We start from the raw sequence: 15656 nt of genomic DNA, 5'->3' as shown, positions 1-15656 counted from the left end.
AGAGTCCTCTGTGACAGAGCTGTTCAGAATAAACCGTGACAGGGACCCTTGCAAACCTCTCCAGACTGTCTTTGCAAATCCACACTCTGCAAAGAGGTGGGCAACCATCTCCTCTCTAGAGCAGCCGTCCTGAGGGCAGCGTGCTTCCACAGCTCCAGCTTCTTCCCCACCCTGGCTATCCACTCCAGCCAATTCTTGCCATACACCTCAGCCCCCCCCGATCCAGATCCCCGGCACCTTCAAGAAGTCAGGCTTGATGGTGAAGGGGATGGAAGATCGGTCGGGTCAGTTGCCAAAGAGCATGGCCTCGCTCTTCCTGCGGTTCACCCTGGCTCCCGTGGCTGATTCAAACTGGTTAAAGGCACTAATCAATTTGTGGACCGACCCTGGATCTGAGCAGACGACGGCGACATCGTCCATGTACAGGGAGGTTTTGAACTGAGTGCCCCCACTGCCTGGCAATGTTACTCCTCTTATGGTCACATCCTTCCTGATGGACTCGACAAAAAGTTCAATACAACAGGTGAAGAAGACAGGGGAGAAAGGGCAACCCTGCCTGACTCCAGACCTGACGGGGAAGCTGTCTGATTCCCACCCATTGATTTGGGCTGCACTACAGATATCAGTGCACAGCAGTTGGATCCAATTCCTCATTCCCTCCCCAAAGCTCATTTTGGAGAGCACTTCCCTCATATACGTGTGCGATGTCCTGTCGAAGGCCTTCTCCTTGTCTAAGCTGACTGGGCAGGCATCCACCCGTCTGTTCTGCACATAGGCAATGGTATCTCTTAGCAGCGCCAGGGTGTCTGAGATTTTCCCACCAGGTACAGCACAGGTTTGGTCTGGGTGGATCACCCGTCCTAGAACAGACTTGACCCAGTTAGTGATGGCCTTAGACAGGATCTTGTAATCAACATTCAACAATGTGATGGATCTCCAATTCCTTATATCATTCATTTCCTCCTTCTGCTTGTAGGGGCCACAGTTTAAGAATAAGGGGTAGGCCATTTAGAACTGAGATGAGGAAAAACTTTTTCAGTCAGAGAGTTGTGAATCTGTGGAATTCTCTGCCTCAGAAGGCAGTGGAGGCCAATTCTCTGAATGCATTCAAGAGAGAGCTGGATAGAGCTCTTAAGGATAGCGGAGTCAGGGGGTATGGGGAGAAGGCAGGAACGGGGTACTGATTGAGAATGATCAGCCATGATCACATTGAATGGCGGTGCTGGCTCGAAGGGCCGAATGGCCTCCTCCTGCACGTATTGTACAAAAAACCCTCCAAAAAACAAAAAGGGTGATGCTGCCATTCATCATAGTCTGACAGGCTGCCGGCAAAATGCATGTCATTGTACACTTCCAGCAGTTCCGGGCCCACCCAGTCCCACAGAGCCGAATAGAACTCGGCTGGTAAGCCATCGCTTCCGGGAGTTTTACTCGAGTCAAAGGAATGGATGGAGCCAGTCAGCTGCTCCAGGGTCAGTGGTTGGTCCAGACTCTCCCGCTTGCTGTCCTCCAAGACCTCTGTGATAGAGGACAAGACATTCAGGGAGGGGGTGCTGTCTGTGGCCTTTCTGTCGTACAAACCCATATAAAAGGGTCTGCAGATTCTCAGCATGTCCGTCAGTAAGGATGTTTACCGAGTTGTCCTCCTCCCTAAGGCTGTTGATCACAGAACCTTTTATGCCTGTAAGGTCTCTCTTAATGAAGATTATATTATCAAAGACGTACCAGCAGCAGGTCTTTCCCTGGTTCATTTATCTCTGGTACCATGTCCTGTATGGGTTGTGGTGATCTTGTAGAAAATGCATTTTTTGGCAGGGCCACATCTATTGGCCAGTCATCCTCACTTGGGAGACCAAGTAAACTGTAGAAAAGAACAAATGCTTAACACAGGAACAAGATGAATTTGCAATTAAATTCACATTAAACATTACATGCTGTCATGTTTTGTAATGGGGCAGATTCTATTTTGCTATCTCTACAATTTATCTTTTTCAATGGGTCATTCTGTACCCAAGAGAATGGACAAACTGTTATCTGTCTGAAATCCATCAAGACCCACTCAGGCTAACTTCAGAAGTAATTAGGGAGATTTCCTTTCGCGTTTGAAGAAGTATAACATCATTATCTAGGTGACAGACCTGAGCTTTAGGCACACAGCATGGATTAAATAATCCTTTTTGAAACTGCGTGCGTTTTTCAATGACTTGCAACCTGCTAAAAAAATAGAGGCTCAAGAATTTCAAAACTGCTGGTTTCCTTAGCTTATCTTTGCAGATGAATAGAATTGATAAATAAGGCTATCAGCTGTGAAAAGAAGTGAGAATGCGAATGGATCTAAAAGAATTAAGAAACTCTGATCAATTAATGTGATCATGAATGTTCAATTAGCCAATACTTTTCCATTATTTGCTGGATTCTTCAATGTCAATTTAAATTAGAGACAGTTCACACATATTAGATGTCCTACCTCAAATGACCCAATTTTAATAACATATGTGCAGGGAATATTTGAATGGTTTTGTGGAGTAAAATAATAGCTGATAACAAAGGCAAAGTGAATAGACAGTATCTTGGGTCTCGCAGCTGAGAACCGACAATATTGGGGGAAGTTAACTTGGATTGAAGACTGGTTATTATATAGGAAACTGAGTTGGAATACAATAAACATTTGTTATAATGGACAAGGGGGGGGGGGGGGGGGGGGAGGGGGAAGAATGCTCTCCGTTATTGCCAATTGACTGCACTAACCAACCAAGTAAGGGATTACCGAGTAATCCAGTATCGCTGTATTAGTAGAAACAAAGAACCGCAGATGCTCGTTAATGCACAAAAGGACACCAAGTGCTGGAGTAACTCAGCAGGTCAGGCAGAAGCCCTGGAGAACATGGATAGGTGACGTTTCAGTTGAGAACTAACTTCAGACTCGATCTGGAACTGGGCCTGAGTTGACGGCCTTGGCCTGCTGGCAGCTGGGGGAGTGGTGAGGATTGGCAGAGTCGTGGTCGTGGGCCACAGGCGGCCAGAGTGCAGTTGAGGGTCGATAGTGGCGACGGCGACAGGTGTGGCCAGGAAGTGGACGAGGAAGCTGTGTGGGCCGGCAGTGGCAGGAGTAGATCTGGCCTGGGCAGTGCCGGGGAGGTGTGCGGACCGGTGTCGGTAGCGTGGTGGTGAACGCTAGATCCGTCTACTATAACCGTAATCTGTTATATAAGAGGTTCGTAATAATGAGGGTTTACTGTAAATGGGTCTTTGTTAAGGCTGGAAAGATGCAACTAGTGGAGTGCCCACGGACCAGTTCTTGGTTCTTATTTTTTTACTGACATGAAGGAGACAGCATATTGAAAAGTATCCGAGCTCTATCAACACTGCATGCTGCTTCAAGAAAGCAGCCAACATATTCAGGAACATCTGACACCTAGGTCATTCTCTCAGTCTCTTTCCTGTTGAGCAAAAGACACGAAAGATTCAAAAACCGCTTCTTCTCTATCGTTAGCAGACTCTTGAATGGACCTCTCGTATGTTAAAGATAAAGAAGGAACAAGAGAAGTGAAATGTGTGGTGGGTGGAAACGAATGGAGGAGGGGAAAGAGGGGGAAAAAAAATAGGCACTCAGATTAGGAAGAGGTAGGGGATGAGTGGATGGAGGAGGGGAAAGGAACTGGGTGACTGGACAGGAGGAGAGAAAAGTAAGATGTGCCTTCAGGGAGTGGGGGAGAAGGGCAGGTGAGATGGGGGGCCAGAAGAATGCAACAATTATACCATTGGGTTGTAGGCTACAAAAAAAGGAATATGAGGTGTTGTTCTTCTTTTTCACAGAAAAACACAATATAATTAAAATGTATATAATCCATTTGAATTATATTCCATGTTCTCCAGACATGTTGCCTTTTTTGTAAACCAGCATCTGGAGTTCCTTGTTTCGCCAATCAGTCTGAAGAAGGATCCTGACCTGAAACATTACCTATCAAGGTTCTCCAGAGATGCTGCTTGACCAGCTGAGTTACTCCAGTACTTCGTGTCTTTATTTGAATTATATTCAATAGACAATAGGTGCAGGAGTAGGCCAATCGGCCCTTCGAGCCAGCACCGCCATTCAATGTGATCATGGCTGATCATTCTCAATCAGTACCCCGCTCCTGCCTTCTCCCCATACCCCTTGACTCCGCTATCCTTAAGAGCTCTATCTAGCTCTCTCTTGAATGCATTCAGAGAATTGGCCTCCACTGCCTTCTGAAGCAGAGAATTCCACAGATTCACAACTCTCTGACTGAAAAAGTTTTTCCTCATCTCCGTTCTAAATGCCCGACCCCTTATTCTTAAACTGTGGTCCCTTGTTCTGGACTCCCCCAACATTGGGAACATGTTTCCTGCCTCTAACGTGTCCAACCCCTTAATAATCTTATACGTTTCGATAAGATCCCCTCTCATCCCTCCAAATTCCAGTGTATACAAGCCTAGTCGCTCCAGTCTTTCAACATATGATAGTCCTGCCATTCCGGGAATTAACCGAGTAAACCTAAGCTGCACGCCCTCAATAGCAAGAATATCCTTCCTCAAATTTGGAGACCAAAACTGCACACAGTACTCCAGGTGCGGTCTCACTAGGGCCCTGTACAACTGCAGAAGGACCTCTTTGCTCCTATACTCAACTCCTCTTGTTATGAAGGCCAACATTCCATTGGCTTTCTTCACTGCCTGCTGTACCTGCATGCTTCCTTTCAGTGACTGATGCACCAGGACACCCAGATCTCGTTGTACATCCCCTTTTCCTAACTTGACACCATTCAGATAATACTCTGCCTTTCTATTCTTACCACCAAAGTGGATAACCTCACACTTGTCCATATTAAACTGCATCTGCCATGCATCTGCCCACTCACACAACCTGTCCAAGTCACCCTGCAACCTCATTGCATCTTCCTCACAGTTCACACTACCACCCAGCTTTGTATCATCTGCAAATTTGCTAATGGTACTTTTAATCCCTTCATCCAAGTCATTAATGTATATTGTAAATAGCTGCGGTCCCAGCACTGAGCCTTGCGGTACCCCAGTAGTCACTGCCTGCCATTCTAAATGGGACACATTTATCCCCACTCTTTGCTTTCTGTCTGACAACCAATTTTCTATCCATGTCAATACCCTACCTCCAATACCATGTGCTCTAATTTTGCCCACTAATCTCCTATGTGGAACCTTGTCCAAGGCTTTCTGAAAGTCGAGGTACACCACATCCACCGGCTCTCCCCTATCAATTTTCCTAGTAACATCCTCAAAGAATTCCAGAAGATTAGTCAAGCATGATTTCCCCTTCGTAAATCCATGCTGACTCGGAACGATCCTGTTACTACTATCCAAATGCTCCGCAATTTCGTCTTTTATAATTGACTCCAGCATCTTCCCCACCACTGATGTAAGACTAACTGGTCTATAATTTCCCGTTTTCTCTCTCCCTCCTTTCTTAAAAAGTGGGACAACATTAGCTACCCTCCACAGGAACTGATCCTGAATCTATAGAACATTGGAAAATTATCACCAATGCGTCCACAATTTCTAGAGCCACCTCCTTAAGTACCCTGGGATGCAGACTATCAGGCCCTGGGGATTTATCAGCCTTCAGTCCCATCAATCTACCCAACACCATTTCCTGCCTAATGTGGATTTCCTTCAGTTCCTCCGTCACCCTAGGATCTCTTGCCACTAGAACATCTGGGAGATTGCTTGTATCTTCCTTAGTGAAGACAGATCCAAAGTACTGGTTCAACTCCTCTGCCATTTCCATGTTCCCCATAATAAATTCCCCTGCTTCTGTCTTCAAGGGCCCCACATTTGCCTTGACTATTTTTTTCCTCTTTACATACCTAAAAAAGCTTTTACTATCCTCCTTTATTTTATTGGCTAGTTTACCCTCGTACCTCATCTTTTCTCCCCTTATTGCCTTTTTAGTTATCTTCTGTTGCTCTTTAAAAGAGTCCAAATTCTTTGGCTTCCCACTCTTCTTTGCTTTGTTGTACTTCTTCTCTTTTATTTTTATGCTGTCCTTGACTTCCCTTGTCAGCCATGGGTGCCTCTTACTCCCCTTAGAATCTTTCCTCCTCTTTGGGATAAATTGATCCTGCAACTTCTGCATTATTCCCAGGAATACCTGCCATTGTTGTTCCACCGTCTTCCCTGCTAGGGCCTCCTTCCAGTCAATTTTGTCCAGCTCCTGCCTCATGCCTCTGTAATCCCCTTTGCTATACTGTAATACTTCTGATTTTCCCTTCTCCCTCTCAATTTGTAGAGTAAAACTTATCATATTGTGATCACTGCCTCCAAATGGCTCTTTTACCTCGAGTCCCCTTATCAGATCAGGTTCATTACACAACACTAAATCCAGAATTGCCTTCTCCCTAGTAGGCTCCAGTACAAGCTGTTCTCAGAATCCATCTCGGAGACACTCCACAAACTCTCTTTCCTGGGGTCCATTACCAACCTGATTGTCCCAGTCTACCTGCATGTTGAAATCTCCCATAACCACCATAGCATTACATTTGCGACATGCCAATTTTAGCTCCTGATTCAACTTGCACCCTATGTCAAGGCTACTGTTTGGGGGCCTGTAGATAACTCCCATTAGGGTCTTTTTACCCTTACAATTCCTCATTTCTATCCATACTGATTCTACATCTCCTGATTCTATGTCACCCCTTGCAAGGGAGTGATTATCATTCCTCACCAACAGAGCGACCCCACCCCCTCTGCCCACCTGTCTATCTTTTCTATATGTTGTGTACCCCTGAATATTCAGTTCCCAGCCCTGGTCCTCTTGTAGCCATGTCTCAGTGATTCCCACAACATCATACTTGCCAATGTCTAACTGAGCCTCAAGCTCATCCACTTTATTTTTTATACTTCGTGCATTTAAATACAACACTTTAATTTTGGTATTCACGTCCCCTCTCACACCGGTCACAATTGGCACTGACCTTACTCTCTTATCCCTTCTAGAACTTCCCTTCCCATTTATTTGAGAGTCCTTTGCATTTTCTCCTGTAATGGCTTCGCCTTTAACTCCATCTCCATATTCCCAATTGGTCAACCCCTCCCCCCCACTACTTAGTTTAAAGCCACACGTGTAGCACTAGCAAACCTGCCTGCCAGAATGTTGGTCCCCCGGCTGTTAAGGCTGCAAACCTGCCTGCCAGAAGGTTGGTCCCCCGGCTTTTGTACAGGTCGCCCCTACCCCAGAAGAGATTCAGTTGTATTGTCAATACTCAGAGATGCCACTGGAGGGCAATGTATTTCTCTTGCCGAATTACAGGACAGAGAATCTAAATCGTCCAATGTCATTTAAAGAAGTATTGGTTATATTTGTCATTTATTTAAAATCGTACGTGTAATACATTTCAATAGAAATCTACTATTTCCACATTAAGAGCTATGTAAAAAAAAATCAGCTGTCCAAACTTGTGCTAAATTAAAGTTAAGGATTATATGGAATAAAAAGACTATTAACATTTTTATGAGAGAGAAGTTTCCGAAGCATAAACACAGCCAGGTGAAAGTTCAAGAGGTATCAGGACAACTAGAGAAACGCCTTGGATAGTGTTTGTATCCATGTAAATTTTTTAACAAGGATTAATTCTGTTGCCATGAGGAAGGATATTCTTGCTATGGAGGGCGTGCAGCGTAGGTTCACTAGGTTAATTCCCAGAATGGCGGGACTGTCGTATGTTGAAAGGCTGGAGCGATTGGGCTTGTATACACTGGAATTTAGAAGGATGAGGGGGGATCTTATTGAAACATATAAGATAATTAGGGGATTGGACACATTAGAGGCAGGAAACATGTTCCCAATGTTGGGGGAGTCCAGAACAAGGGGCCACAGTTTAAGAATAAGGGGTAGGCCATTTAGAACGGAGATGAGGAAGAACTTTTTCAGTCAGAGAGTGGTGAAGGTGTGGAATTCTCTGCCTCAGAAGGCAGTGGAGGCCAGTTCGTTGGATGCTTTCAAGAGAGAGCTGGATAGAGCTCTTAAGGATAGCGGAGTGAGGGGGTATGGGGAGAAGGCAGGAACGGGGTACTGATTGAGAGTGATCAGCCATGATCGCATTGAATGGCGGTGCTGGCTCGAAGGGGTGAATGGCCTACTCCTGCACCTATTGTCTATTGTCTATTTTCATGGAGCTTGCAAGGGTTCAATAATAACCCTCCAATTTCAACTCCACCCAACCCTGGCAACCACTTGCCATTATTCTCCAATGCTAAATGCTCCTGGCTGATAAAAGGAAGTGTAACATACTGAAGTCAGATCCTGGGGAAGTAAGGCTTGCAGATTTGTGAAACAGCGCTTACTCACAGCAGATTTGTAGCTAGCACATTGGCCATACATATATGCTGCAGGAGAACCTAGCAGGAAAATCATATCTCAATAAGGCAGCTCCCTTGTTTACCACAGATTTTACCTTGATGCGAGATGTGCTTAGGGGAACATTCATCAGCTTTCACTTGAACCTTAACCTGCTCCCCAACCAAGGTGATTGGCCCACAACCTTATATCTTGTTCTCTCTATGATTCTGATTTTGTGCTGGCATTTGTTGAGACCTTAAAACTGAGCGTCGATGCTGCTATTCTGTGCCAGCAGGCCTTCTTCACACATTCACTCTGCTGTTGTTGCGGCTCATATTGTAGCCCCCAGCAGGACGCACATTCTTCTGGCTGCCTCTACCAACAGGACGTGCTCGGTCACCGTGGGCTCCCTCCCCTCTCATCCGTCGCTTGTCTGCTCCCCACCGCCTTGTCCTTCCTCTCAACCGCAGTCACTGACATCTTCCAAGGTGAAGTGTGTCGGTGACTCCAGGGCAGAAAGAGGTGGCGGTGGAAGGTGGGTGGGGGGGGATTGAGTCTGAGTGGACCGAGTGATGGCCAACAGAAAGAAGAGGCAGCAGGTGAGAGAGGAGGGACCTCCATGGTAGCCCAAGGGCATCCTGTTGGCAGCGGCCTGAAGAAAGCGATGTCGCCAAGGGGCTACAACGTGAGCCGCAAAAACAGGTCAATCAACCGGACCACGCGGTGAATGAAGAAGGACTTGGTGCACCTTGCAACCTTGCAAGTTGAGGGTGGCCTCAGATGTCGGGACTGCGGAGGCAGTATGAGTTGGGGATGGGTCGGCATTTCCGTTATAAAGGGTCCCATTAAAAAGAGGGTTTAATGTAAATACATAAGACGTAGTCAATTATATTGCAGGCAGCATAAGGTGTGAGTGGCACAGTAGAGTAGCGGTATAGTTGCTATCTTACAGCTCCAGAAACACAGGTTCGATCCTGACTATGGGTGCTGTCTGTAAGGAGATTGCACATTCTCTCTGTGACCACTGGATTTTCCCTGGGTGCTCCAGTTTCCTCCCAAATTCCAAATGCATGCAGGTTTGTAGTTTAATTGGCTTCTGTAAATTGTCCCTAGTCTGTCAGGTAGAACTAGTGTACCAGTGATTGTTGGTCAGTGCAGACTCGATGGGCCAAAGAGCCTGTTTCCACGCTGTATCTCCAAAGTAAACTAGACTAAATTAAACTAAACTAATTAGCTAAGTGAGAGAACTATATTGTACTTGAAAGCATGTATGTAATTTACTGGCACCCTTATATGTTTTGCATGTTACGTATTGACTTCAGGAGGCTGACCAGTTTAAAATGAGACAGTAAATCAAAGGCTATCTACGCTGCTCCTTGTCTCAAACCAAGCAAAAATTGTACTATAGCATTGCAGCAAAGATTTTCTGAATGTGCTCTCGGCAACATCTATTAAATTCAAGAGGAGAAATTGATTTGTGTGCATGGTCACTGTGCTCGCGCTACTTCATTGTTCAGGAAATACAGTAGTAATGGTGCAGAACCTTTGGAGGTTCTGCCCATGTTTGACATTCTAAAATGAAACACCTCACGTTGCTCTGTATTAAATTCCATCAACCATTCCTCAGCTCACCTGTCCAACCGATCACGATCCTCCTGCAATTTTTGACAACCATCTTCATTCACTATCTACAAGACCACCCACTATTACATCATCTGCAAACTTGCTAATCATGCCATGTACATTCTCATCCAAAACTTTTTTGGGTTAAACTGCATTTACCATTTCTCCGCCCATTTCTGTAGCTGATCTATTCCCTTCTGCATACTTTGACAGCCTTCCTCACAGTCTGCTAACCCCATCAGTCTTGGTGTCATCTGCAAACTTACGAACCAACCTCACTACATTAACATCCAAGTCACGCACACACACACACACACATATACATATATACACACATATATATGTGTGTGTATATGTGTATATATATATATATATATATATATATATATATATATAATATATATGTATATATATGTATATATCGTGGTCCCAGCACAGATCCCTGTGGAACCCCAGACCTCCAGACCGAATATTTATCCGTACACAACAATCCACTGTCAATAGGCCAATTCTGACTCCAAACGACAAAGTCACTGTTAATCCCATGCATTTTAATCTTCTGGATCAGCCTATCATAAGGGACTTTATCAATGCATTACTAAAATCATCCTTCCCACATCTCCAATCACCTGCACCCACTGCATGAGAAGTTACCCCATCGAAAATATTTTGCTATCAAAATAGCAACTAGTTATTATTTTTTAAATTAATGTGTTGTTGCATCCTTCATCATCTTGTCATCTTTGGCATGCTGGAAACTCATTGACTGGCTTCATTGCATCCTCATTTGAGAAAGAGGAATAATACATTTGTTTCATTATGATTAACTATGATCACTATACCCACTTCTTGGAACATTACATTGGGACTGTAAAAGCCTCCTAAATTCCATAGCATTGCTATTCAATAGGATGAGATTTTGAACCCTATGCTACCCTGAGGACTGAGGTATTCTAATACCTCCATGTGTTTGTTTTTAAAACTAGAATGCCCACCTGCAAAGAAGCCTGTTTGATAGCCATTGCTCCCTGTTGGGTGGGAAGTACAATCCTTTGCTGCTAGCTTTCCTGAGGCTGTGTTTCCTGAAACTAGGGAAACCCTGAGGTCAGCATTTAATTCAAACAGAAAAAAATGAGACACACACTTCTTTGACGTATTTAAATGGATAATAAACCTATTAGCTAGAATTGCAGTTTAAACATTTTTATATCCCATTTGACCTAAACAACCTAGTTTTTTGTATAAAAATTACTCTCAAGGTTTCTGCTAGTTTAGAAATAGCTTAGCATGGAAACAGCCTCTTTGGCCCACCGAGTCTGCATCAACCAGCGATCCACTCACACAAACACTATTTTGTACACACCGGGGACAATTTACAATTTTACCAAGTCAATTAACCTGCAAACCTAAATGTCTTTGGAGTGTGGGAGGAAACCAGAGATCCCGGAGAAAACCCACGCAGGTCGTGGGGAAAACATACAAACTCCATACAGGCAGCACCCGTAGTTAGGATCGGACCTGGGGCTTTGGCGCTGTAAGGAAGTAACTCTACTGCTGCATCACCATGCCACCCAGCCTCAGAAATGATTAGTTCTGATATAAAATCTACTAAAAAAAATCCTATTTAGATTAGTTTTATAAAATTTCAATGAAACAAACGGGCAAATTATTCTATGTCTGCAGTTGTTTTGTATTTCCAACATTCCTCCTTATAATAAATTTATCTGTGATGGATTAAAGACCACAACAGTTTTGTGCTTCCCATTTCCAGTTTTGCCAAAGCACATTAAGTTCTTTTGCTTTCATTCTAAATTGGTTTACTGCTAAATGCTTTTTGAAGTGTTCATCCATACTTTGGTGGGGGATAATACTTTGCTAGACACGCAGTTTTAATCCCAAAGGTTGAATTGGTAAATCCTGGTTCTCATGAATAAATCTCAACTGGAAAATGGCATGACACGAGAAAGACGAAGAGACCAATCCAAGACTATGCTTTCTGTGGTCAGTTGAGATCAGAGTTTGTGGAACCTTGGGCAGAATTCACGATTCATTGATTGCAAGACGACTAAAGAAGATGTCAGAAAATTAAAGACTGAAGTAAGAATAATATTTTAAAAAGGAAAGGCATTTGAAGAAAAAAACTGTAGATACCAGAAATCTGAAAGCAAAGCAGTTGGTGTGCAGAGAAACAGAGTCATAGTTTTGGAAAGTGAGAAGATATAAGATGCGTAGAGGGAAAGATGGGAGTGAAAAGAGTGAGCATTTGTGATAATGTCCAAACGAAAGTTGTCCATGTAAACTATTACTTTAAAACCAACAGCTGGAGACAGAAGATATCTGGTAACCTGGGTGTGCCAAACAAAATTGACAGCCCATTAATAAATCAGTTCTTGCTCTGTGTCAGTTTAGGATCATTTGAATAGCGTGATTTACATTGTAGGGCAACATATAAAAAAATAATTACTACCAAATCTAAGCAAAACATTTTAGTAAAAACTTTAAATACACCAGGTAAAGTACTTACTATTTCCATATTTGTAAAGTGTGTTTATCATTGTTTTAAATTATAAATCTCCACATCATTTCAATGTAAAAGATAGATAACTTACTCAAAGATTTTTCCCAATTGATCAACATCTGAATTACCACGAAAGAGGACACTGGGGAAATAAAAACAAATTGTTAATCAAAATGACATTTAATCTTAATTAAATTGTTTCGTTTTTCTGGGTAAAGTCACCACGATTGCTGATACATATCTACCACCAATTTTCTGGCAACTGATCTGGCACCTCAATTTTCTGATCAATTTTCTGGCACCTCCTTTAATCTGGCGCACTCGAAATCCCCCCGAATATGTGGCGCTTAGGCTGGGTAAGGTGGCTGATCTTGACCTCATCGGGACTTCCGCGCCAGTTGGCGGATCGAATTTATCCTCTGCAGCCGGGGCTCTGCAGCCGGGGCCCGGTCAGAGTTGGCAGATCCATTCCCATAGCCGACTTCCACAGCTGATTAGCGGGTCGAATTTCCCCCGATTGTGGAAACTCCAGCTCTGGGACTCCAGACCGGTCGGAGCTGGCCGATCCGTTCCAAAAGCAAACTTCCAAGTCTGACTTTGTGGTTTCTAGTATCTTGGCTCCTCGGCGGCCTAGCTGGACTGTTCTGGTACTGTTGGACTCCTCTCGGAGGCCGTGACCTCTGATTGTCCAGCAAAACATATAATCCAGAAAAGCTCTCAAACCTAGGATGTCGGAAAATCAATGGTGGACCTGTAAATGTATCTAGTTTAGAGTACAACATAGAAGCTGGCACTTCGGCCCTGCCGACCATCGATCATCCGTTCACACTAGTTCTATATTATCCCATTTTATCATACACTCCCTACACACTGAGCAATTTAAAGAGACCAATTAACCTACAGACCAGCATGTCTTTCGGATCTGGGAGAAAACTGGAGCAGCTGGTGGAAACACACGGAGTTACAGGGAGAACATGCAAACTCCACACAGAAGTCGGGATTGAACCCGGGTCTCTGGCACTGTGAGGCAGCAGCTCTACCAACTGTACCTCCCTTCAGTTATTCAAAATAACTGAATTAATTTCTCCAATATGATCTTAGTGATAGATATCATTAAAGACGATTTGCCAGGAAAGATAGGCGAGCTAGTTGCATATTACCTCCAACTCTTTAACACAAGTTAAGGGAGGAAGATGTTGTACACCCTTGCAAGATTTTAATATACTGCATGATCTAAATTTAATATAGAGTGGAATGTTATTGGAAATTGGACTTCGTGGAAGTGGCAATATTCATGAATTTTTTTTGCACAGAGAATTCAAAGCGTTCATTGTGGCATGTAAAAGATATACACCAGAATGTCACCTTACTATCATCAATCACACATGCATAGCTCATAATCTCCTCCGGCAATTCATCCCAGATCAGGTCCTGTCTGCACCAGTCCTGGGCTAGCAAAGGGAAGCTGTCAGATAAGTCATCTTCAACGTCCCTACTTGACTGGGCGCCCCCGCACTCTGCCACCTTCAGAAACATCGCACAGCCTGACTCCTTCAATCACCGGTCATTGGTCATGCAATAAAAAAGCAATCTTATCCCTGGTTATCAATACGGACACCCCGCCGATTGTCCATTTTATCACATCCCCAGCTGACCATCAATGCTAACTACCAATCACCAAAGTTGTGACATCATCAACCTGAAATGTCAATACCATTCTATTCTCCGCAAATGATGCCTGACCCGATAAGTATTTCCAGCATTCTCTATTTTTTTACCGATTTGACAACATCCCTCGTTTTTTCTTTTAAAATACAACCGTGGTTGATTTTAACTGTAGCCAACCGTTGCATTATAGTATAAGGGATCATAATGGTTGTTACTCTTTTTGCAGCCTGAGCCCAGTGTCATTGATCCAGAGGCTTGAGTTGGAATGCCACTGCGGCAGCTGGTCATCACTATTTAAGTAGAGATTTATAAATGAGCAGTTTTTGTTCCAGGCATGAGATCAGGTTTAATACACAATTTGTGCTCGCCATGCCATTGTAACCCACTTGCATTGGTGGTCAGTGGCATTACATTAGCTCTCAAAAGGGCAGTTAGAGGTTGTTCAAATATGGCGATTAAGCCATTTTTACCCTTTATTCTTGTCAGGCTATAAGCGTAAAGAATACTCCACCCCAGGAGCAACATCCAACCCATTTACCATGCCTAGCCCAGGAATGCCGGACCCAGGCACACCATCTCCCTCAACACATTTCCTGCACCATGCAGAATGTGGAGGCCAAACATGGATGGATAATTGTGAAGGGCTTAAAATGGGTGCTTGGGCTTCTGTGATCAGATTCCCAACATGTTCGATCGATAAAACTTCGATGCTAAGAATTTGCAAGAATCATAAAATTAGCCTCTGTATTCAACCTTGTATCAAAAGACTCAGGAGAGGCAAAGACATCTTCACCAACACTTTCACATTATGTCTCCACAAACAGATCTTAACACTTAAGATGAATAATGTTTGGATGATACAAGGAAATGAAAGTAGTTTGAATTATGCGGCAAATTATTCATCTGTAGTGCAAAAATAACCATCTAATTTTCATTGCTCTAAATTTAACATTTAATGACAACAACCTGAAATTTGGGGAAATTAAAAATCGATTCTTTTAAGCTTTATGTCAACCTTGTTGCATTTTTTTGTTTGTGTCGGTGTTGGGATGGTTTTTGTTTCTGTTTTTGGTTCTGTATGTGTGGGGGGGGGGGGGTGTGGGGGGTGGGGTGGGGCGGGGGAAACCTTTCTTTTATGTCATGGGATATTAATGGGAGAGGCCCAAAATATAGGTCTCTTCCCCGGAGCGCAGCTCGGCCGCGGGGCCTTCCATCGCCCGTGGGGCCTTCTATCGCCCGGCGCGGCTCGGCCGCTGGACTTAACATCGCCGGCGCGGCTCGGCCGCGGGACCTAACAGTGCCCAGCGCGGCTCGGCAGCGCGGCTCGGCAGCGGGGCCATCCATCGCCCGGTACGGCCGCGGGACGGTTCAGCGCTCGGTGCGGCTCGGCCGCGGGGCCATCGATCGCCCGGTGTGGCTCGGCCGCGGAACGGTTCAGCGCCCGGCGCGGCCGCGGGGCCTTCCATCGCCCGGCGCGGCTTGGCCGCTGGACTTAACATCGCCGGCGCGGCTCGG

The 15656-nt window shown here is 44.5% G+C and overlaps 1 protein-coding gene across 2 annotated transcripts in view; it reads right to left on the bottom strand.

Annotated features, from left to right (window-relative positions):
- The window catches only part of cdk6 (cyclin dependent kinase 6), a 152339-nt gene that overhangs the window by 6720 nt on the left and 129963 nt on the right, over positions 1–15656 (bottom strand). For both annotated transcript variants that reach the window (XM_078421352.1, XM_078421349.1), the window contains exons 6-7: positions 12565–12615; positions 1726–1861 (exon numbers count right to left, since the gene is read on the bottom strand). In XM_078421352.1, the coding sequence (XP_078277478.1) occupies positions 1726–1861; positions 12565–12615 (187 nt within the window). The remainder of the gene's footprint in view (positions 1–1725; positions 1862–12564; positions 12616–15656) is intronic.

This window comes from Rhinoraja longicauda, chromosome 2 (genome assembly GCF_053455715.1).
Source record: "Rhinoraja longicauda isolate Sanriku21f chromosome 2, sRhiLon1.1, whole genome shotgun sequence".
In the NCBI taxonomy this organism is placed as follows: domain Eukaryota; kingdom Metazoa; phylum Chordata; class Chondrichthyes; order Rajiformes; family Arhynchobatidae; genus Rhinoraja; species Rhinoraja longicauda.
Note: the sequence above shows the minus strand (reverse complement) of the source record. Positions and strands in the feature narration are given on the sequence as shown.